The 20,714-nt window shown below is 47.0% G+C and overlaps 3 protein-coding genes across 3 annotated transcripts; 2 read left to right on the forward strand and 1 right to left on the reverse strand.

Annotated features, from left to right (window-relative positions):
- The first annotated feature begins 2,289 nt into the window (after positions 1-2,289).
- On the forward strand, positions 2,290-3,933 carry LOC124700403 (hydroquinone glucosyltransferase-like). The gene has a single exon (XM_047232533.1). The coding sequence runs from the start codon at positions 2,290-2,292 to the stop codon at positions 3,760-3,762; it is 1,473 nt and encodes a 490-aa protein (XP_047088489.1). The 3' UTR covers positions 3,763-3,933.
- A 10,496-nt stretch (positions 3,934-14,429) lies between these two features.
- On the forward strand, positions 14,430-15,893 carry LOC124697292 (hydroquinone glucosyltransferase-like). The gene has a single exon (XM_047229905.1). It carries the CDS (start codon positions 14,430-14,432, stop codon positions 15,891-15,893), a length of 1,464 nt encoding a protein of 487 aa, XP_047085861.1.
- Positions 15,894-17,650: 1,757 nt separating this feature from the next.
- Positions 17,651-19,979, reverse strand: LOC124697294 (chaperone protein ClpB1-like). Its single transcript, XM_047229906.1, has 6 exons — positions 19,190-19,979; positions 18,987-19,093; positions 18,591-18,910; positions 18,203-18,482; positions 17,919-18,116; positions 17,651-17,827 (listed from the first exon to the last, which is right to left on the reverse strand). The coding sequence occupies exons 1-6, from the start codon at positions 19,977-19,979 to the stop codon at positions 17,651-17,653; spliced, it is 1,872 nt and encodes a 623-aa protein (XP_047085862.1).
- Positions 19,980-20,714: the final 735 nt, after the last annotated feature.

Here is a 20,714-nt window from a genome sequence, read left to right on the forward strand (position 1 = left end):
GCATTGGCCTCCTACAGATCATACTAACGGGTACGTGGTACATTTGACGGGAGAGAACTTCCTCTAGTCCAGAGCAAACAATACATCAGAGTATTAGAGCTTTGCCGAGGTTGACCTGATTAACCCCAACTACCAAACCATAAACTTGATGGAACCAGAGTATGATAGTACAACCATACCAGGGCACCTTCTTCTAAGCTCCGCTAATTAGAGCTTTGCCGAGGTTGGGGAAGAACAAGGGAAATGTCGGTGTTTCGATTTCCATGGGGAAGGCAGTGGCGCAGGATGTCATAGCGGCTGAGGTCCGAGGTCTAGTAATGGCGGCGTGTCTTCAGGGTGATGAGGACTTTGCTTGGTATTTCTTGACTTGTAGCAGTGACATCAGCTAGCGGGATAGCATCAATGGAAAAGTACATAGTCTTATCTTTCAAGGGGTCTAGCCTTAAGTGGTTATGTCTGGCAATTACCTTGTTGAAGATTTTTTTTTTTGAGAGGATGGACTTGCTCCAGGGTGAAAATCTAAGGTCTGATCTTAATTGGTTGTACTTGGCAATGACTTTGTTAAAGATATTGTTTTGAGAGAGTGGGTTTCGGTTGATGTTTTGGTATTAGTTTGTGTTGCTGCTATAAGGTTGTAATCACCGTACTGGGGTCTTTTTTCTTTATTTTACATTTTCTTTTTCGTAGTAGGGTTGTGTGCATCCCTAATGTCTCTACGATTTTTCGTGATTTCAGAGGTTGGGTGTAATTATTTTCTCCATGATATTAATATATTCTATATGTAAAAAAAGATGACAAATGATAAAGTCACTCCTCGATTGAGAATCCTGGTTAAATATATTAACATGAATTCCGCAAAATAGAAGATGCATCTTAGAGCATCTCCACCGGCGCGTTTCAAATAGACATCGGCAGCGGTGCTGACACAACGTTATTGGAGGAGCCAGCACTAGCTCCCTTGATATAGTGAAGGTCGTCCCACACTGGCGAAACCAATACGGTTGGCCTCAATTTTTTTTTGGTTTTTCTCTTTTAATCAAATTACAATATTTTTTTATAGTTTTAAACAACAATGCAAACATAAACAGTTTCACACAATAATCTGATGCGCATATTTGGGCCAGGTTTGCGTCGCCTTGGACGGTCCAATCACTTAGCGTCGCCCCGCTAGAGCATGCCCCTATGCAGTTTTATGCCCGCCGAACGCAAACGGTCGCTCAATGTTCGTTTGCATCACGTCTTTGGAGATGCCCTTAAACACTGCTCATAATAGTTCTTGCGGACTATGACAGGTGTCGTTCTGTGGAAGACACACGGACAGAATCGAGCAATGCTACATCTACGAAAACAGCTACGGAATTTTCTTACGGACCGCACCAGGCAGGCTACACAATTAGAGCAAGTACAATAAGTCCTAGTCAGCTGGCTATAAGGATTAAAATAGTATATTATTGCTTAGTTGGAGGAGAGAGAGGAGGAGAGAGAAGAAGAGTGGGCTCTTATGCAAGAGCCAGCTCTAGCACGTGCTCTTAGGCACTTTGTGAGAATGAAAGGTGGACCATACATTGATAAAGTTTTACATTTTTAGAGCAATTCCAATAGTATAGCCAACTGTTGGCTATAACAAGATGTCATATCATTTGTAGTCATCATATAGCTAACATGTACAATAGTTGGCTATAAGAATGTAGTACTTTACTAATATATGGCCCACCTTTCACTCTCACAGAGTGCTCTAGGAGCACGTGCAAGAGCTGGCTATTGCATAGTAGCCCACCTCCCTTCTCTCTCCTCTTCTCTCTCCTCCAACTCACCTAAAATATATTATTTAATGTCTTATAGTCAGCTGACTAGACTCTATTGTACTTGCTCTTATAGCTCACTATTGTATGTGTTGGCTCTATGTTGGCTATAGATGACATGATACTTGGCTTATAGCCAGCAGCTGGCTACACTATTGGAATTGCTCTTAAAACGTGACCCGGCTTTCACGGAGAGAATAAAAACTCAACCAATACATTCGCTGCACGTCAGTCCGTAGGTCTAGGATTATTGGACAGAATCACAGGAAGATCCTGGTGCTTTTGACTACGACGGCCAAAATTGGTGTCTTTATTTCTCTCAGCAATCAGTGTCCACTCACAAAGGCATTGGCGGAATGTTTGGTTCTAACTTTTATTTTGGTATGGAGTAGCTTCAGTCATGGTCACATGTTTTACACAAGAAGCTGACAAGATAACAACCAGCCATGTCTTTGCCCCGGGTACCATTGCAGCAGCTACGCAAGTGATGGAGTCATTGATCAGTGCCGGCTCCGCCCTAGCGCTGTCGACGGTGCGGCCACACGTCGTACTGCTGGCCAGCCCCGACGCCGGCCACCTCATACCGCTGTGCGAGCTTGCTCGGCGGCTCGTCGAACACCATGCCTTCGCGGCCACGATCGTCACCTTCCACAGCCTTTCCGACCCACAAACCCTCCCCAACAGCCTCCCCGCCTCCGTCACCATCGCCGCGCTCCCCGCCGTCAAGATCGACGACCTCCCCGCTGATGCTCTCCGACCCGTCGTCCTCGTGGAGATCATCCACCGCTCCCTACCGAGCCTCCGCACCCTGCTCCGCTCCATCAGCTCCGGATCGACGACCTCCCGGCTCGCCGCACTGGTGCCGGACTTCCTCTGCTTCCCGGCGCTGCCCCTCGCCGCCGAGCTAGGCGTTCCGGCCTATATCTTCTTCGCCAGCAACGTGACGCTTCTTTACCTGATGCACGGCCTGGTGGAGCTCCACGACGGCGCTCTCCCTGGCGAATACCGCGACCTCCCGGAGCCTTTCGAGATCCCCGGGGGATTGTCGCTGCCCCGCGCCGACCTTCCGGACGGCTATCGTTCTAGTAAGGATCCGGTTTACGCGGGAGTGGTAGAGGCATGCCGGCAATACCTCCTCGCCGACGGCTTCTTGGCGAACACCTTTGACGAGATGGAACCTGCCACCGTGGAAGCGTTCAAACAGGTGGCGGACCGAGGCGCGTTCCCGCCGGTGTTCCCTGTGGGGCCGCTAGTCCGGTCAAACTCCGATGAGGAAGCTGCTGGAGGCGCGTCGCCTTTGCTAGAGTGGCTGGACCGCCAGCCGGCGAGGTCCGTGGTGTACGTCTCGTTCGGAAGCGGCGGGGCGCTTTCCGTGGAGCAGACGACCGAGCTCGCCGCGGGGCTAGAGGCGAGCGGGCACAGGTTCCTGTGGGTGGTGCGAATGCCGAGCCTGGATGGCCGCGCTCAGGCCTTCGGGGCCGGCGGCGACGACGACGACCCACTGGCGTGGCTTCCCGAGGGCTTCCAGCAAAGGGTCGAGGGCAGGGGCCTCGCGGTCGCGGGCTGGGCGCCTCAGGTGCGCGTGCTGTCCCACCCGGCGACGGCGGCCTTCGTGACGCACTGCGGGTGGAACTCCACGCTGGAGGACGCGGTGGCCGGCGTGCCGATGGTCGCGTGGCCGCTGCACACGGAACAGAGGATGAACGCGCTCCTGCTGGAAGAGAGCCTCGGGGTGGCGCTGCGACCACGCGCGCGGGAGGACGGCGGCGTCGTGGCGCGCGAGGAGGTTGCGGCCGCCGTGAAGGAGCTCATGGAGGGGGAGAAAGGACGCGCCGTGCGGCGCCGCGCTGAGGAACTGCAGCAAGCGGCGGCGCGCGCTGTGTCGCCGGAAGGGTCGTCGCGCCGGGCGCTAGAGGATGTCGCCGCCAAGTGGAAAGCGGCGCTTAGAGGGTATATGTGATCGACGTGGCACGACCGGGAATTGTGATCAGCTGCACCATTTCATCTATCTCGTGCTGCTACTTTTGCTCATTAGTTTCCTGTTAGCACGGCCATCAGTCTTCTATGCTTGTTGCTTGGAGCAGAACTCACCTGCTCCTTCAATGGAGTGGAGTGTTACAGTAGGGTTGCACTGTTGCTACATTGACTTCATCGGAGAGTAATCCTCCAATTACCGTATTCTCCGTCTCCATCCCGTAAAATTAATCTAAAATTTATCAAAATTTAGATGTATCTATATATGGGATCAAACTCTAGTCTCCAACCCTACCTCCTCTCCCGCCCCCCTCCCGGGCGGCGGCGGAGAATCCCGCCCCCAACCCTAGCAGTCGCCCCTCATGCCGCCGCTGCTGCCGGCTTCGGTGGCGGTGGCGGCGCCCCTTCCGTCGAACGGCGATGGGGAAGAGAGGGCTTCCGCGGCGGCGCATCATGGGAGGTGATGACGCGCCGGTTGAGGACGCCGAGCGGTACGGCGGCTTGGCCGGGGCCTGATGCACTTCGCCGGTAGCCATGGAGGAGTGGGTGGAACGGTGGCGGCCTTCGCCCCCGGCGGTGGTTTGGCGGTGGTACGCATGATCTGCGCCTCCTTCTTCTTCCCTGGTGATCCAGCAGGAGTGGCTGGCGGTGTGGGGGCTGCTAGTCTTGCTTTGTTTTGGTGGCGGTCCTCGGGTTTCTCGCAAGCGAAGATGATGACCTACCGGAGGTCAGTTTGCCTTGATCTGACTGGAGAGATGAGTTCCGGAAAACTCCGCCGGCGAATGGAATAGTGCATCTTTTCCCTGGAGTTTGCTGGATTGGGTGGTATTCGGTCGCGCGCGCCCATATTTTTATTCCGACTGTTTGGTTCCGGAGGGAGCGGCGCGAAGCTCAATTCTGTGTTGACATCAAGTGATTTTTTGGTCCATGGTGAAGTCAGAAGAAGAAATATCATGATGGTCGGATTGGTGGACTAGCTAAAGGAGGGCTCCGCGATATTGAGGGACTTGCTTGGCGTTTCGGGCTCCGCATCAGCAGTATGCAAGTGGGGGCGGCAGCTGATACGTCTCCGACGTATCGATAATTTCTTATGTTCCATGCCACATTATTGATGATATCTACATGTTTTATGCACACTTTATGTCATATTCGTGCATTTTCTGGAACTAACCTATTAACAAGATGCCGAAGAGCCAGTTGCTGTTTTCTGCTGTTTTTGGTTTCAGAAATCCTAGTAACGAAATATTCTCGGAATTGGACGAAATCAACGTCCAGGGTCCTATTTTGCCACGAAGCTTCCAGAAGACCGAAGAGGAGTCGAAGTGGGGCCACGAGGCGCCGCCACACTAGGGCGGCGCGGCCCAGGCCCTGGCCGCGCCGACCTGTGGTGTGGGGCCCTCGTGTGGCCCCCGCGTTGCCCTTCCGCCTACTTAAAGCCTCCGTCGCGAAACCCCCAGTACCGAGAGCCACGATACGGAAAACCTTCCAGAGACGCCGCCGCCAATCCCATCTCGGGGGATTCTGGAGATCTCCTCCGGCATCCCGCCGGAGAGGGGATTCATCTCCCGGAGGACTCTTCACCGCCATGGTCGCCTCCGGAGTGACGAGTGAGTAGTTCACCCCTGGACTATGGGTCCATAGCAGTAGCTAGATGGTTGTCTTCTCCTCATTGTGCTTCATTGTTGGATCTTGTGAGCTGCCTAACATGATCAAGATCATCTATCCGTAATACTATATGTTGTGTTTGTCGGGATCCGATGGATAGAGAATACTATGTTATGTTAATTATCAAGTTATTACCTATGTGTTGTTTATGATCTTGCATGCTCTCCGTTATTAGTAGAGGCTCCGGACAAGTTTTTGCTCTTAACTCCAAGAGGGAGTATTTATGCTCGATAGTGGGTTCATGCCTCCATTGATATCTCGGGACATGTGACGAGAAAGTTCTAAGGTTGTGGATGTGCTTGTTGCCACTAGGGATAAAACATTGATGCTATGTCTAAGGATGTAGTTGTTGATTACATTACGCACCATACTTAATGCAATTGTCTCGTTGTTTTGCAACTTAATACCTGGAAGGGGTTCGGATGATAACCTGAAGGTGGACTTTCTAGGCATAGATGCATGCTGGATGGCGGTCTATGTACTTTGTCGTAATGCCCAATTAAATCTCACTATATTTATCATGACATGTATGTGCATTGTTATGCTCTCTCTATTTGTCAATTGCCCGACTGTAATTTGTTCACCCAACATGCTTTTATCTTATGGGAGAGACACCTCTAGTGAACCGTGGACCCCGGTCCATTCTTTTATACTGAAATACAAATCTTACTGCAATACTTGTTCTTTACTCGTTTTCTTGCAAACAATCATCATCCACACAATACGGTTAATCCTTTGTTACAGCAAGCCGGTGAGATTGACAACCTCACTCGTTTCGTTGGGGCAAAGTACTTTGGTTGTGTTGTGCAGGTTCCACGTTGGCGCCGGAATCTCTGGTGTTGCGCCGCACTACATCCCGTCGCCATCAACCTTCAACGTGCTTCTTGACTCCTACTGGTTCGATTAAACCTTGGTTTCTTACTCGAGGGAAACTTGCCGCTGTGCGCATCACACCTTCCTCTTGGGGTTCCCAACGGACGTGTCGCCTACACGCATCAAGCAAATTTCCGGCGCCGTTGCCGGGGAGATCAAGACACGCTGCAAGGGGAGTCTCCACTTCCCAATCTCTTTACTTTGTTTTTGTCTTGCTTTATTTTATTTACTACTTTGTTTGCTGCATTATATCAAAACACAAAAAAATTAGTTGCTAGCTTTACTTTATTTACTATCTTGTTTGCTATATCAAAAACACAAAAAAATTAGTTACTTGCATTTACTTTACTTGATTCATCATGTTTCCTTTTAATTTTACCACAAAAGACATACCGGTAGGACGCGGGTCTATAGTTGGGAGAAATAATATAGAAGAATTTTTCAATCATGTTAGTACCGTTGAAGATTTTGAAGATAGACACTTGGTAGAACTTGCTCCTACTTATGAAATTGCTGCTGGCTGCTTTAGTTCGCATGTTGGAAACTAAATTTGTTAATCTCAATCCTATAATCCAACATATGTTTCTTACACTTGGTGATATGGAAGAAGGGGAAAAGAAAGATTTTGTTTTAGAAACCCTTCTTAGAGAATTTGGTGGTCTAGCAAGAGAGGCTAGAAAGGTCTTTGCTAAATTTAATATGCTTGGTTCTCATACTAATTTTGTTGGTCTCCTTGAAAAAATGGACATGGATAGAATAAGGTACACTAATAATATTAATGATGGTGGGGAGATCAAAGCACCAATACCATGTAAACTCCTAGCTATGAATGATGCACTAGAAAATAACTATGCTTGGCTTGTTCCTGAAAATTTGTTCGATGAGAGTAGCAAGCCTAAGACTAATGAAAAGGGAGACGCTGAAACTTATGTATCCAATATACTATGCATGGTTGAGAAAACTCCAAACCCCGCTGTAGATGCATCACCCTTTGATAATACTTGATATACACTTTCTGCGCCTAGCTGAAAGGCGTTAAAGAAAAGCGCTTATGGGAGACAACCCATGTTTTTACTACAGTATTTTTGTTTTATATTTGAGTCTTGGAAGTTGTTTACTACTGTAGCAACCTCTCCTTATCTTAGTTTTATGTTTTGTTGTGCCAAGTAAAGTCTTTGATAGTAAAGTAAGTACTAGATTTGGATTACTGCGCAGAAACAGATTTCTTTGCTGTCACGAATCTGGGTCTAATTCTCTGTAGGTAACTCAGAAAATTAAGCCAATTTACGTGAGTGATCCTCAGATATGTACGCAACTTTCATTCAATTTGGGCATTTTCATTTGAGCAAGTCTGGTGCCTCAATAAAATCCATCTTTACGGACTGTTCTGTTTTGACAGATTCTGCCTTTTATTTCGCATTGCCTCTTTTGCTATGTTGGATTAATTTCTTTGATCCATTAATGTCCAGTAGCTTTATGCAATGTCCAGAAGTGTTAAGAATGATTGTGTCACCTCTGAACATGTTAATTTTTATTGTCCACTAACCCTCTAATGAGTTGTTTCGAGTTTGGTGTGGAGGAAGTTTTCAAGGATCAAGAGAGGAGTATGATACAATATGATCAAGGAGAGTGAAAGCTCTAAGCTTGGGGATGCCCCGGTGGTTCACCCCTGCATATTCTAAGAAGACTCAAGCGTCTAAGCTTGGGGATGCCCAAGGCATCCCCTTCTTCATCGACAACATTATCAGGTTCCTCCCCTGAAACTATATTTTTATTCCGTCACATCTTATGTTCTTTGCTTGGAGCGTCGGTTTGTTTTTTTTTTGTTTTGTTTGAATAAAATGGATCCTAGCATTCACTGTATGGGAGAGAGACACGCTCCGCTGTAGCATATGGACAAGTATGTCCTTAGGCTTTACTCATAGTATTCATGGCGAAGTTTCTTCTTCGTTAAATTGTTATATGGTTGGAATTGGAAAATACTACATGTAGTAATTCTAAAATGTCTTGGATAATTTGATACTTGGCAATTGTTGTGCTCATGTTTAAGCTCTTGCATCATATACTTTGCACCCATTAATGAAGAAACACCTAGAGCTCGCTAATTTGGTTTGCATATTTGATTTCTCTAGAGTCTAGATAATATCTAGTATTGAGTTTTGAACAACAAGGAAGACGGTGTAGAGTCTTATAATGTTTACAATATGTCTTTTATGTGAGTTTTGCTGCACCGTTCATCCTTGTGTTTGTTTCAAATAACCTTGCTAGCCTAAACCTTGTATCGAGAGGGAATACTTCTCATGCATCCAAAATCCTTGAGCCAACCACTATGCCATTTGTGTCCACCATACCTACCTACTACATGGTATTTATCCGCCATTCCAAAGTAAATTGCTTGAGTGCTACCTTTAAAATTCCATCATTCACCTTTGCAATATATAGCTCATGGGACAAATAGCTTAAAAACTATTGTGGTATTGAATATGTACTTATGCACTTTATCTCTTATTAAGTTGCTTGTTGTGCGATAACCATGTTTCGGGGACGCCATCAACTATTCTTTGTTGAATATCATGTGAGTTGCTATGCATGTCCGTCTTGTCTGAAGTAAGAGAGATCTACCACCTTAATGGTTGGAGCATGCATATTGTTAGAGAAGAACATTGGGCCGCTAACTAAAGCCATGATTCATGGTGGAAGTTTCAGTTTTGGACATATATATATCCTCAATCTCATATGAGAATAATAATTGTTGCCACATGCTTATGCATTAAAGAGGAGTCCATTATCTGTTGTCCATGTTGTCCCGGTATGGATGTCTAAGTTGAGAATAATCAAAAGCGAGAAATCCAAAATGCGAGCTTTCTCCTTAGACCTTTGTACGAGGCGGCATGGAGGTACCCCATTGTGACACTTGGTTAAAACATGTGTATTGCGATGATCCAGTAGTCCAAGCTAATTAGGACAAGGTGCGGGCACTATTAGTATACTATGCATGAGGCTTGCAACTTGAAGGATATAATTTACATAACTCATATGCTTTATTACTACCGTTGACAAAATTGTTTCATGTTTTCAAAATAAAAGCTCAAGCACAAATATAGCAATCGATGCTTTCCTCTTTGAAGGACCATTCTTTTTACTTTTATGTTGAGTCAGTTCACCTATCTCTCTCCACCTCAAGAAGCAAACACTTGTGTGAACTGTGCATTGATTCCTACATACTTGCATATTGCACTTGTTATATTACTCTATGTTGACAATTATCCATGAGATATACATGTTACAAGTTGAAAGCAACCGCTGAAAATTAATCTTCCTTTGTGTTGCTTCAATACCTTTACTTTGATTTATTCCTTTATGAGTTAACTCTTATGCAAGACTTATTGATGCTTGTCTTGAAGTACTATTCATGAAAAGTCTTTGCTTTATGATTCACTTGTTTACTCATGTCATTACCATTGTTTTGATCGCTGCATTCATTACATATGTTTACAAATAGTATGATCAAGGTTATGATGGCATGTCACTTCAGAAATTATCTTATCCTTTTACCTGCTCGGGACGAGCAGAACTAAGCTTGGGGATGCTGATACGTCTCCGACGTATCGATAATTTCTTATGTTCCATGCCACATTATTGATGATATCTACATGTTTTATGCACACTTTATGTCATATTCGTGCATTTTCCGGAACTAACCTATTAACAAGATGCCGAAGACCAGTTCTGTCGTTTTCTCGCTGTTTTTGGTTTCGAAATCCTAGTAACGAAATATTCTCGGAATTGGACGAAATCAACGCCCGGGGTCCTATTTTTCCACGAAGCTTCCGGAAGACCGAAGAGGAGTCGAAGTGGGGCCACGAGGCGCCGCCACACTAGGGCGGCGCGGCCCGTGCCCCGGCCGCGCCGACCTGTGGTGTGGGGCCCTCGTGTGGCCACCCGCGTTGCCCTTCCGCCTACTTAAAGCCTCCGTCGCGAACCCCCCGATACCGAGAGCCACGATACGGAAAACCTTCCCGAGACGCCGCCGCCGCCAATCCCATCTCGGGGGATTCTGGAGCTCTCCTCCGGCACCCCGCCGGAGAGGGGATTCATCTCCCGGAGGACTCTTCACCGCCATGGTCGCCTCCGGAGTGACGAGTGAGTAGTTCACCCCCGGACTATGGGTCCATAGCAGTAGCTAGATGGTTGTCTTCTCCTCATTGTGCTTCATTGTTGGATCTTGTGAGCTGCCTAACATGATCAAGATCATCTATCCGTAATACTATATGTTGTGTTTGTCGGGATCCGATGGATAGAGAATACTATGTTATGTTAATTATCAAGTTATTACCTATGTGTTGTTTATGATCTTGCATGCTCTCCGTTATTAGTAGAGGCTCGGCCAAGTTTTTGCTCTTAACTCCAAGAGGGAGTATTTATGCTCGATAGTGGGTTCATGCCTCAATTGATATCCGGGACGAAGTGACGGAAAGTTCTAAGGTTGTGGATGTGTCGTTGCCACTAGGGATAAAACATTGATGCTATGTCTAAGGATGTAGTTGTTGATTACATTACGCACCATACTTAATGCAATTGTCCGTTGTTTTGCAACTTAATACTGGAAGGGGTTCGGATGATAACCTCGAAGGTGGACTTTTTAGGCATAGATGCATGCTGGATGGCGGTCTATGTACTTTGTCGTAATGCCCAATTAAATCTCACTATATTTATCATGACATGTATGTGCATTGTTATGCTCTCTCTATTTGTCAATTGTCCGACTGTAATTTGTTCACCCAACATGCTTTTATCTTATGGGAGAGACACCTCTAGTGAACTGTGGACCCCGGTCCATTCTTTTATACTCGAAATACAAATCTCGCTGCAATACTTGTTCTTTACTCGTTTTCTTGCAAACAATCATCATCCACACAATACGGTTAATCCTTTGTTACAGACAAGCCGGTGAGATTGACAACCTCACCTGTTTCGTTGGGGCAAAGTACTTTGGTTGTGTTGTGCAGGTTCCACGTTGGCGCCGGAATCTCCGGTGTTGCGCCGCACTACATCCCGTCGCCATCAACCTTCAACGTGCTTCTTGACTCCTACTGGTTCGATTAAACCTTGGTTTCTTACTGAGGGAAACTTGCCGCTGTGCGCATCACACCTTCCTCTTGGGGTTCCCAACGAACGTGTCAGCTACACGCATCAGCAGCACAGGTGAAGTTTAGAGTCCTACCTTTCAGGGTGAAAACCCAAGGTCTGGCCTTAACTGGTTGTGCCCTGCAATGACCTTGTTGGACGTATTGTTTTGAGAGCGGGTATTATCTTCAGGGTGAAAACCTAAGACCTTTGGTCGGGCGATGACGGCGCTGGTGCACCGTTCCCTTCTTGGAGGCGTCACTTTTGGAGAGTCTGTATTTCAGGTGTTGTCACGGTGGTGGTTGTATTATTGTTGCTATGTCTGGAATGCTGTAGCGGGACTTTGATTTCTTAGCTTTTTTTTGCTGTGTGCATCCGTACTGCCACTAGGGTGTTGCTTTGTTGCAGAGACTAGGTGTAATTGGTATCTTTTGATATTAATATATTTCTTTTATCGAAAAAGATGTATCTATATACTAGATACAACTTTCGTTGGACAGATGGGGTATTTCATCTCACCTGCTCCTCTAGTGGTTTGATGTACTGTTTGCTCTGGTCTTACACTTCTTTACCCAACACTGTAACTATTCAAATTTACCTGGAACACATAAAGAAAAACAGATAAGTGGGTTACCAAAATTTGTTGTGATGTGCCAAAACTAGGTACTCCGAGATACATCTATTTATGGGCAATTAGTTTGAACCAGAACCAGAGGGAGTAATAAAAATCGTTGCTAGGTGAATTTTGAAAGTGGTTGATACTATAGCTCGAACTGATATATCGTGTTCGATGATACTTGACCTAATTGACTGGGTTCGGGGATACTTGATCATGTAATTCACACGCTAGGTTCATGAGCTCCACTTGGCGGCATTGGCCTCCTACAGATCATACTAACGGGTACGTGGTACATTTGACGGTAGAGACGGCAATACATTGATGGTGAATAAGTTGTTCAAGCTCCAAAAATTCCAGCAAAGGCCAACGCCATCGCCACGTGGAGGGCAGAACCCCAACTACCAAACCATAAACTCGATGGAACCAGAGTATGATAGTACAACCATACCAGGGAACCTTCTTCTAAGCTCCGCTAATTAGAGCTTTGTCGAGGTTCGGGAAGAACAAGGGAAATGTCGGTGTTTCGATTTTCATGGGGAAGGCAGTGGCGCAGGATGTCATAGCGGCTGAGGTCCGAGGTCTAGTAATGGCGGCGTGTCTTCGGGGTGGTGAGGACTTTGCTTGGTATTTCTTGACTTGTAGCAGTGACATCAGCTAGCGGGATGGCATCACTGGAAAAGTACATAGTCTTATCTTTCAAGGGGTCTAGCCTTAAGTGGTTATGCCTGACAATGACCTTGTTGAAGATTTTTTTTTTTTGAGAGGACGGACTTGCTCCAGGGTGAAAATCTAAGCTCTGATCTTAATTGGTTGTACTTGGCAATAACCTTATTAAAGACATTGTTTTGAGAGCATGGGTTGATGTCTTGGTATTAATTTGTGTTGCTGCTATAAGGTTGTAATTACCGTAATGGGGTCTTTTTTCTTTCTTTTACATTTTCTTTTTCATAGTAGGGTTGTGTGCATCCGTAATGTCTCTACGATTTTTCGTTGTTTCAGAGGTTGGGTGTAATTATTATCTTCACGATATTAATATATTCTCTTTATCAAAAAAAAAGATGACAAATGATAAAGTCACTCCTCGATTGAGAATCCTGGTTAAATATATTAACATGAATTCCGCAAAACAGAATATGCATCTTAGAACATCTCCACCGGCGCGTTTCAAATGGACATCGGCAGCAGTGCTGACACAACGTTATTGGAGGAGCCGGCACTAGCTCCCTTGATATAGTGAAGGTCGTACCACACCGGCGAAACCAATACGGTTGGCCTCAAATTCGTTTTTGGTTTTTTCTCTTTTAATCAAATTACAATATTTTTCATAGTTTTAAACAACAATTCAAACTTTACGCATAAACAGTTTCACAAAATAATCTAAACAATTATTCATACAATAATTCAAATAAATTGCAATTAAAATTGTTTCACGAATTATGTCGTGTTTCCTCTCCTCTCTAACAAATGCTCAACTAGATCATTCGAGTATGGTGTATCTCGGTTTGCTTGGTGTATGGCGAGAAAAGCAGCAAACTCAGCAGGTACCTAATCAAGTTCGGCAAATGGTTCTTGATGATCAAATTGATGGTCATCATCCACTGGTTCATTTCGCGGGAGAGCGCGGGCGGCGATGGTGAACCATGAGGTTGATTCGGATCAGGAGGGGCGGAGGAGGTGCGGAATGGACGCGTGCGGCTGCCAGGAGGGTCCCGCGAGCGAAGTCCTACGTGGACTGGAGTGCCGACACTCACACCCCAACCCTTGCGCGTAAGGACCGGCGTGGAGCCGACGGCTATTCTATCAAGATCCATAATGTGCCGGTCACTTTTGGGGGACACCGATGAGAGTCTGATTTTAGTCGGCAACCCCGTAGGGCTATTGAGGTCATTATTAGACGTGTGGGTGGAGATGCTCTTAGCTGTTTGAAAACTATGGATGGTATATATTATATGCTTCTAAACGGTGTTTTGGCAGTTCCGGTCAAGACAGTTCATAAAAATTTCAGTGAACGGTCTGCGAATTTTGCTTGGTTCGTGAAGAAATTTGTTGAACTTCGCGAAAGTTGTAAATCTCAGTCTGGAGAATAAATCCTCGACCCAAATGTTAAACGCCGCTCAGCAAGAGTTCTTGCAGGATATGACAAGTATGATGTCGATTGTCGAAGATCCTGGTGATTTTGACTGCCACGACTAAAAGCTCCCACCTGACGATGTGTAGCTGCGTACGTAATACATTGACCAAATGATTCTTTTTTAAAGTTATTCTGGTACGAAGTAGCATCATTGGAACATCTGCTGAGGACGATCGTATAACAACCGGCCACGTACGTCTTGCCCCCGGTGCGCGGTACCAGTGATGCTAGCCAAATAATGGAGTCGTTGAAGAGTGCCGGCTCCGCGCCAGCGCCGCCCACGGCGCGGCCTCACGTCGTGCTGCTGGCCAGCCCCGACGCCGGCCACCTCATACCGCTGTGCGAGCTCACTCGGCGGCTCGTCGAGCACCACGGCTTCTCGGCCACGGTCGTCACCTTCCACAGCCTCTCCGAACGGCAAACCCTCCCCAGCAGCCTCCCCGCCGCCGTCACCATCGCCCCGCTCCCCGCCGTCCAGATCGACGACCTCCCCGCTGATGCTCTCCGTCCCACCGTGCTAGTGGAGCTCATCCGTCGCTCCCTCCCGAGCCTCCGCACCCTGCTCCGCTCCATCAACTCCACCACCCCGATCGCCGCGCTGGTGCCGGACTTCCTCTGCTCCACAGCGCTGCCCCTCGCCGCCGAGCTCGGCGTCCCCGCCTACATCTTCTTCACCACCAACATAAACCATCTCTACTTGGTACACCGCCTGGTGGAGCTCCACGAGGGCGCTTCCCCTGGCGAATATCGAGCCATCACGGATCCTCTCGAGATCCCCGGGGGATTGTCACTGCGCCGCGCAGACCTGCCGGAGGGGTATCGTTCTAGCGAGGAGCCGGTTTACGCGCGGCTGCTCGCGGCAGGCCGGCGATACCGCCTTGCCCATGGATTCTTGGCCAACAGCTTCAGCGATATGGAACCTGCCGCCGTGGAAGCGTTCAGGCAGGTTGCGGAGCAAGGCGCGTTCCCGCCGGTGTTCCCCGTGGGGCCGCTGGTCCGGTCAGAATCCGACGAGGAAGCTGCTGCTGGCGCGTGGCCCTTGCTCGAATGGCTGGACGGCCAGCCGGCGAGGTCGGTGGTGTTCGTCTCGTTCGGTAGCGGCGGGACTCTGTCCGTGGAGCAGACGGCCGAGCTTGCCGCTGGGCTAGAGGCAAGCGGGCACAGGTTCCTGTGGGTGGTGCGGATGCCGAGCCTGGATGGCCGCTCTCAGGCCTTCGGAGCTGGCGCCGACGACGACGACCCACTGGCGTGGCTTCCACAGGGTTTCGTGCAGAGGACCCAGGAAAGGGGCCTCGCTGTGGCGGCCTGGGCGCCTCAGGTGCGCGTGCTGTCCCACCCGGCGACGGCGGCCTTCGTGTCCCACTGCGGTTGGAACTCCACGCTGGAAGCCGCGGTGGCCGGCGTGCCGATGATCGCGTGGCCGCTGCACACGGAGCAGAGGATGAACGCGTTCCTGCTGGAAGAGAGCCTCGGGGTGGCGCTGCGACCACGCGCGCGGGAGGACGGCGGCGTCGTGGCGCGCGAGGAGGTTGAGGCCGCCGTGAAGGAGCTCATGGAGGGGGGTAAAGGGCGCGCCGTGCGGCGCCGCGCTGAGGAACTGCGGCAAGCGGCGGCGCGCGCTGTGTCGCCGGAAGGGTCGTCGCGCCAGGCGCTGGAGGATGTCGCCGCCAAGTGGAAAGCCGCGCTTAGCCATGGGCCATGAACGGGAATTGTGATCCCTTTGATCTTCTTTTTTCAATAATACACCGTGGAGTCGATCAAATAGAAAGATCCATTTGATCTCAAGCTGTGCTATCGAGACGTGTCATCGGTCTTGTATGCTTGCAGCAGAACTGAACTGCTATCCCGATTTCTATCTCCAGTGGAATACTACAATGAGTTGGGGATATTCACTTTGGCTCATAGGAGCATTTGCTCCCATTGTGTGAATCTACATTTCGAAGTGTCAAAAAATTCTAAACTAAATTTTTTTTATGTACATCTACACATTTTATGTTCGTACACAAGTTTTCAAGAAAAACTATAAAAATTTGTGGCTCTAGTAAAAAAGACAAATTTTGATGCTATAACATGACTACGTATAGGACATTTTTTTGTCTTTTTTGTACACGCCACATAAAATATTGTTTCTCCATGAAAACTTGTGCACTAACATAGAATGTCACGACGTAGAACAAAAAATTTATGTCAGAATTTTTTGACATTTTTAAAATTGTTTTTTAATTATTTTGTATAATAGGAGCATTTGCTCCTATGAGCCAAAACGCCACCTCCGTTGGGTTGTTGCTAACTTCGTCATCGCCACAGGATAACAGATTTGATGTATTGCAGTTTGCTCCGTTCGTACAACTATTTATCGACCACTGTTAAGTTTTCAGATTAATCTAAAATGCAGAAAGAAAAACAGGCGCCTCAAAACTATGTAAGAAGTCGTTGCCAAGTGAATTAATTCTTCGAGGCCCTTGGCGTATTTCATTTAAATCACCATGATGCCATCATATTGGACAACTTCAGAGTGTGTTTTGAAGATCGTAGACCCCACGTCGCTCCTAGGAGGAGTGGCTCAAGCAGTACCCTAGCCACCGCCCGTTCCCCCACCGCCTTTGAAGGATGCCGCCGGTCAAGGCTACACGGTAGATGGCGGTGGCGGGCTCTCATCCCCGAGCACGACTGGCAACGGTAGGGGCCTCTTCCTCCTCAATCTTTTGTATTGCTTTTTTTCACAGTTGTAGAGTACAACATTATCTACCTCAAGAATTTTTGTTCATATTTTTTTAAAACTATAAAATACCATTTTTGAATTTTAGGAAAAAACAGTCTACATATGTACAGTAGAAAGATTTTGTGTGACGGTGAGCTTTAACCTCCAATGCGCATATTTTCTGCCCATGGTGAATTTTGACTGATCAGTTTTTAGTTGATTGATTTCCTTGGTTGAGTAAATAAAAAATATGCACACTCTCGATCAACTGGCTCGTTTTATTGGGTGATTGCGTGCTTTGTCATTATATATGATCAACCCAAGTGTCGGGACAACACCCCTTATGTCCAGGTGTTGATGTATGGGCATCATGCAACTTAATGAAGCAAAGAAGACCAGCAAAGAACGTGCTAACTCCTTCCTAAGCTTTCAAAGGCTTGTCCAATAGAAAATGATCCGACAACTGGATTTAAATTTGGCCCATAATATAATGGTACTACGTGTTAGGCATACATATACTACGTATTGTATTCTTTCATGAAGGAGTATTGATTATAATATACAAGACACCTGAAGGAAGACTACAATAATCAAAAACGGTTTCGCGCAGTGAAAATGGTATGGTCTCAATATATGCTGCGTGCGAGAAAAAAAATAGAAAACAAGTCAAAGCTGCGCCTCCTTTTCCTTCCATGTAAACGTGGCCAAGATCAAGCCATCGTTGTCGTTCTCCAGAGTTACGGAGAAGATCTCCTACTTCATGGATTCTTCACATTTTTCTTCTTTTCCAATTGGTATTTTAACCCTTTCTTGTCACAGGTAGAATCAATGGAGATTGTTGATCCTTCACTGGCTTCTCCACTGACTAGCATCTTGCAGATAGTTGTCATTATGTTTTTTTCTATCCACCTTTTTATGGGCCTTGCGCCGTAGAACTGTGAAAGAAATTTTTGGTCAATAAAAACGATGATCACTATTTAAGGTAGATGGCATGATTACGTTCAAAATGAAAAAAAAAATACTTACTGGGTTGTGTGATTCTGACAAAATGACATCCAACACGGCATCACTAAGAACCAGAGATATACCCTTGCCAGCTATTGTAGCAAGGGCACTCTTCATTTGGATATTGACGATCTCTTTCATTTGATGGTGCGAAAGCGGCTCAAATACTACAATCTCACTTAATCTGTTGAGAAATTCGGGCTTGAAGCATTTTTGAACCTGCACCAACAAATTAATATATATATGTATTAAAATGAATCAATGGACAGCTACTTCTTAATTAAGACTATCCGTGATTCACAAACCTGTTTCATGAGAAGGTTTCGCGAATCAGCCATTGCCTTTTCTCCAACCATTCCTACATTTAGGTGCTCTGCCCCAACATTTGAAGTCATAATGATAATTGTATTCTTGAAATCAACATTATGCCCTTTACCATCAGTCAACACACCATCGTCAAGGAGCTGTAGAAAAACATCCAAAACCGACGGATATGCCTTCTCCACCTCATCGAAAAGGATAACGCAATATGGGCGTCTCCTAACTTTCTCCGTCAGTTGTCCGCCATCTTCATATCCATGGCAGCTTTATGATGTTACCAAAGAAACATTCATATATAAGTAAAATTAAATATTTCGATATGATAATATAATGCTTGAAATTAAGGTATGCGTATTATAATATAAATGAAACCTTGGGGGTGCTCCAACGAGACGTAGCACGGATTCAGGACTAACATACTCGGACATATCAAAGCGAAGCATCATCTTCTCACTGCCAAATAGTTGTTCGGCGAGAGCTTTTGCAAGCTCTGTTTTTCCAACACCGGTGGATCCCAAAAAGAGGAAGGAGCCTATCGGTTGGTTAGCCTGGCGAAGGCCAACCCTGGAACGCAACACTGCATCCGCAACTAAGTTGACGGCCTCGTGCAGTCTGTCGGCTAAGTTGATTAACTTGACATTCTCGTCTTGATCAAGGGTAGTTAAAGGGATTCCGGTCGATGCGCTCACAACCTTCGTCAAATGAAAAAGCTAGTTCAAAAACAAGCACATTCTTTCTGCTGAAATAATAGAGGGGACACATGCCTACCTGTGCAACATGATCTGGCGCAACAACCGGGTTTTCTCCTCCTAGGTGCTCTACTGTGGTGCAAGCCTCGTCCATGAGATCAATTGCCTTATCAGGAAACCGACGACCTACACAACATATATACACAACAACAACAATGAAATAAGCTCAGAAGCAAGAAAATTTGGTCCGTCTCGAATCAAAACGATGGAGCGTACGAGTACCTGAGATATAGCGGTCGGCGAGATGCACGGCAGCGTCAATTGTAGCATCGAGAATTTCCAAGCCATAATGCTTTTGGTACCGGAGTTTGAGGCCCTGGAGGATGGCAATGGTGGACTGCGTGCTCGGCTCCCCGACGTAAACCTTTTGGAACCGCCGCTCCAGCGCAGGATCCTTCTCGATATACTTGCAGTACTCATCGTGAGTGGTGGCGCCGAGGCATCGGATATGGCCACGAGCCAAAGCTGGCTTCAGCATGTTGGCCACGTCCATGTGGGGGCTGTTTGAGGCGGATCCGGATCCAAGAAGCATGTGCATCTCGTCGATGAACAAGATCACCTTGCCGCGTGAACGCTCGAGGTTGCTGATCAAGTTCCCCATACGCTCCTCGAACATGCCAACATACATCGTACCGGCCACCAGCGCCCCGAGGTTGAGCTCGATGACACGCGCTCCGGCGAGCTTGGGTGGGACCTTTCCGGAGATGATGCGTTGGGCGAGGCCCTCGGCGATGGCCGTCTTGCCAACTCCGGCGTCCCCGACGAGCCCGGCGCAGTTCTTGCTCCGGCGACAGAGGATGCGGATGACACGATCGATCTCATCGTCACGCCCAGTCACCGGATCAGCCTTGCTGGCCAAGGCCGTCAGGTCCCGACCGTAGGTGCGGAGGCATGTAGTGTACTTGTAGTACCTCCACGCCGTGTAGCCCAGAGCTGCCAATGCTCCGCCGCAGAGCACTTGACGGACCGACGCCTGGATAGTACAGAAGTTATCAGCACTTTCCCTAGACATGGTTGATTTTAGAGCTCGGCGAGTTTCGTCCGCCTCGATCTAATTTCCAGCGTATGTCCCTCTTCCTCCACCCTGTATATATATATTTATATGGGGAAGAGCAACATACATACTCCTACAAGAACTCGTCTGAGTCGTCCCTTCATATGGAAAGTATCTTTTGCGTGCTACGAAACTTTTAGTCATAGTTCAGTTAGAGCTAGGCGAGTTTCGTCCGCCTCAGTCTAATTTTCACCGTCCACTCCTTCCCTCTTGTGTGATTTGATTTGATGGACGCTAACCCTGTATATATACCGGGAAGATCAGCCTATATCCAAGAACTCGTGTGCATCAAAGGTAACGTCTGCCCTTCATATGGAAAGTATTACTCCAGGTTGCTACTCCCTCTCTCACAGTTTATTAGGCGTGCGTATATCTTTAGGTCGCAAATTTGATCAAGTTAGCATTAGCTATATATTATAAAAAGTATATCATTAGGAAGTTTAGATGTTCAATTTTCTAATGATATAATTTTTGCATTATACAATTTAAATTATATAGGTCAAATTGGTGACCTAGGGATACGGAGAAGACTAGTAAACTGAAACGGAGGGAGTATTCGGAATCCTTGTTTTATTTGAACCTATTCAAGTGCGTGGTGTGCAACTTTTTGTTGTATATTTAGAAGGAGGAAGTAGGAAGGAAACGTCTGTTTATGTTTTTTCGTACCGTGCTAGGAAACTTTTATACTCTATT

Source organism: Lolium rigidum, chromosome 3, assembly GCF_022539505.1.
Source record: "Lolium rigidum isolate FL_2022 chromosome 3, APGP_CSIRO_Lrig_0.1, whole genome shotgun sequence".
Classification (NCBI taxonomy): Eukaryota; Viridiplantae; Streptophyta; class Magnoliopsida; order Poales; family Poaceae; genus Lolium; species Lolium rigidum.

Bases quoted from the DNA above. Each gene is read 5' to 3' on its own strand.
- LOC124700403 (XM_047232533.1), top strand. From the start codon at position 2,290: ATGGAGTCATTGATCAGTGCCGGCTCCGCCCTAGCGCTGTCGACGGTG.
- LOC124697292 (XM_047229905.1), top strand. From the start codon at position 14,430: ATGGAGTCGTTGAAGAGTGCCGGCTCCGCGCCAGCGCCGCCCACGGCG.
- LOC124697294 (XM_047229906.1), bottom strand. From the start codon at position 19,979: ATGTCTAGGGAAAGTGCTGATAACTTCTGTACTATCCAGGCGTCGGTC. The intron at 18,483-18,590 runs GTTTCATTTATA...AACATCATAAAG, and splicing joins CTCGTTGGAGCACCCCCAAG to CTGCCATGGATATGAAGATG. The intron at 18,117-18,202 runs GTTTGTGAATCA...TTGTTGGTGCAG, and splicing joins GAAACCTTCTCATGAAACAG to GTTCAAAAATGCTTCAAGCC.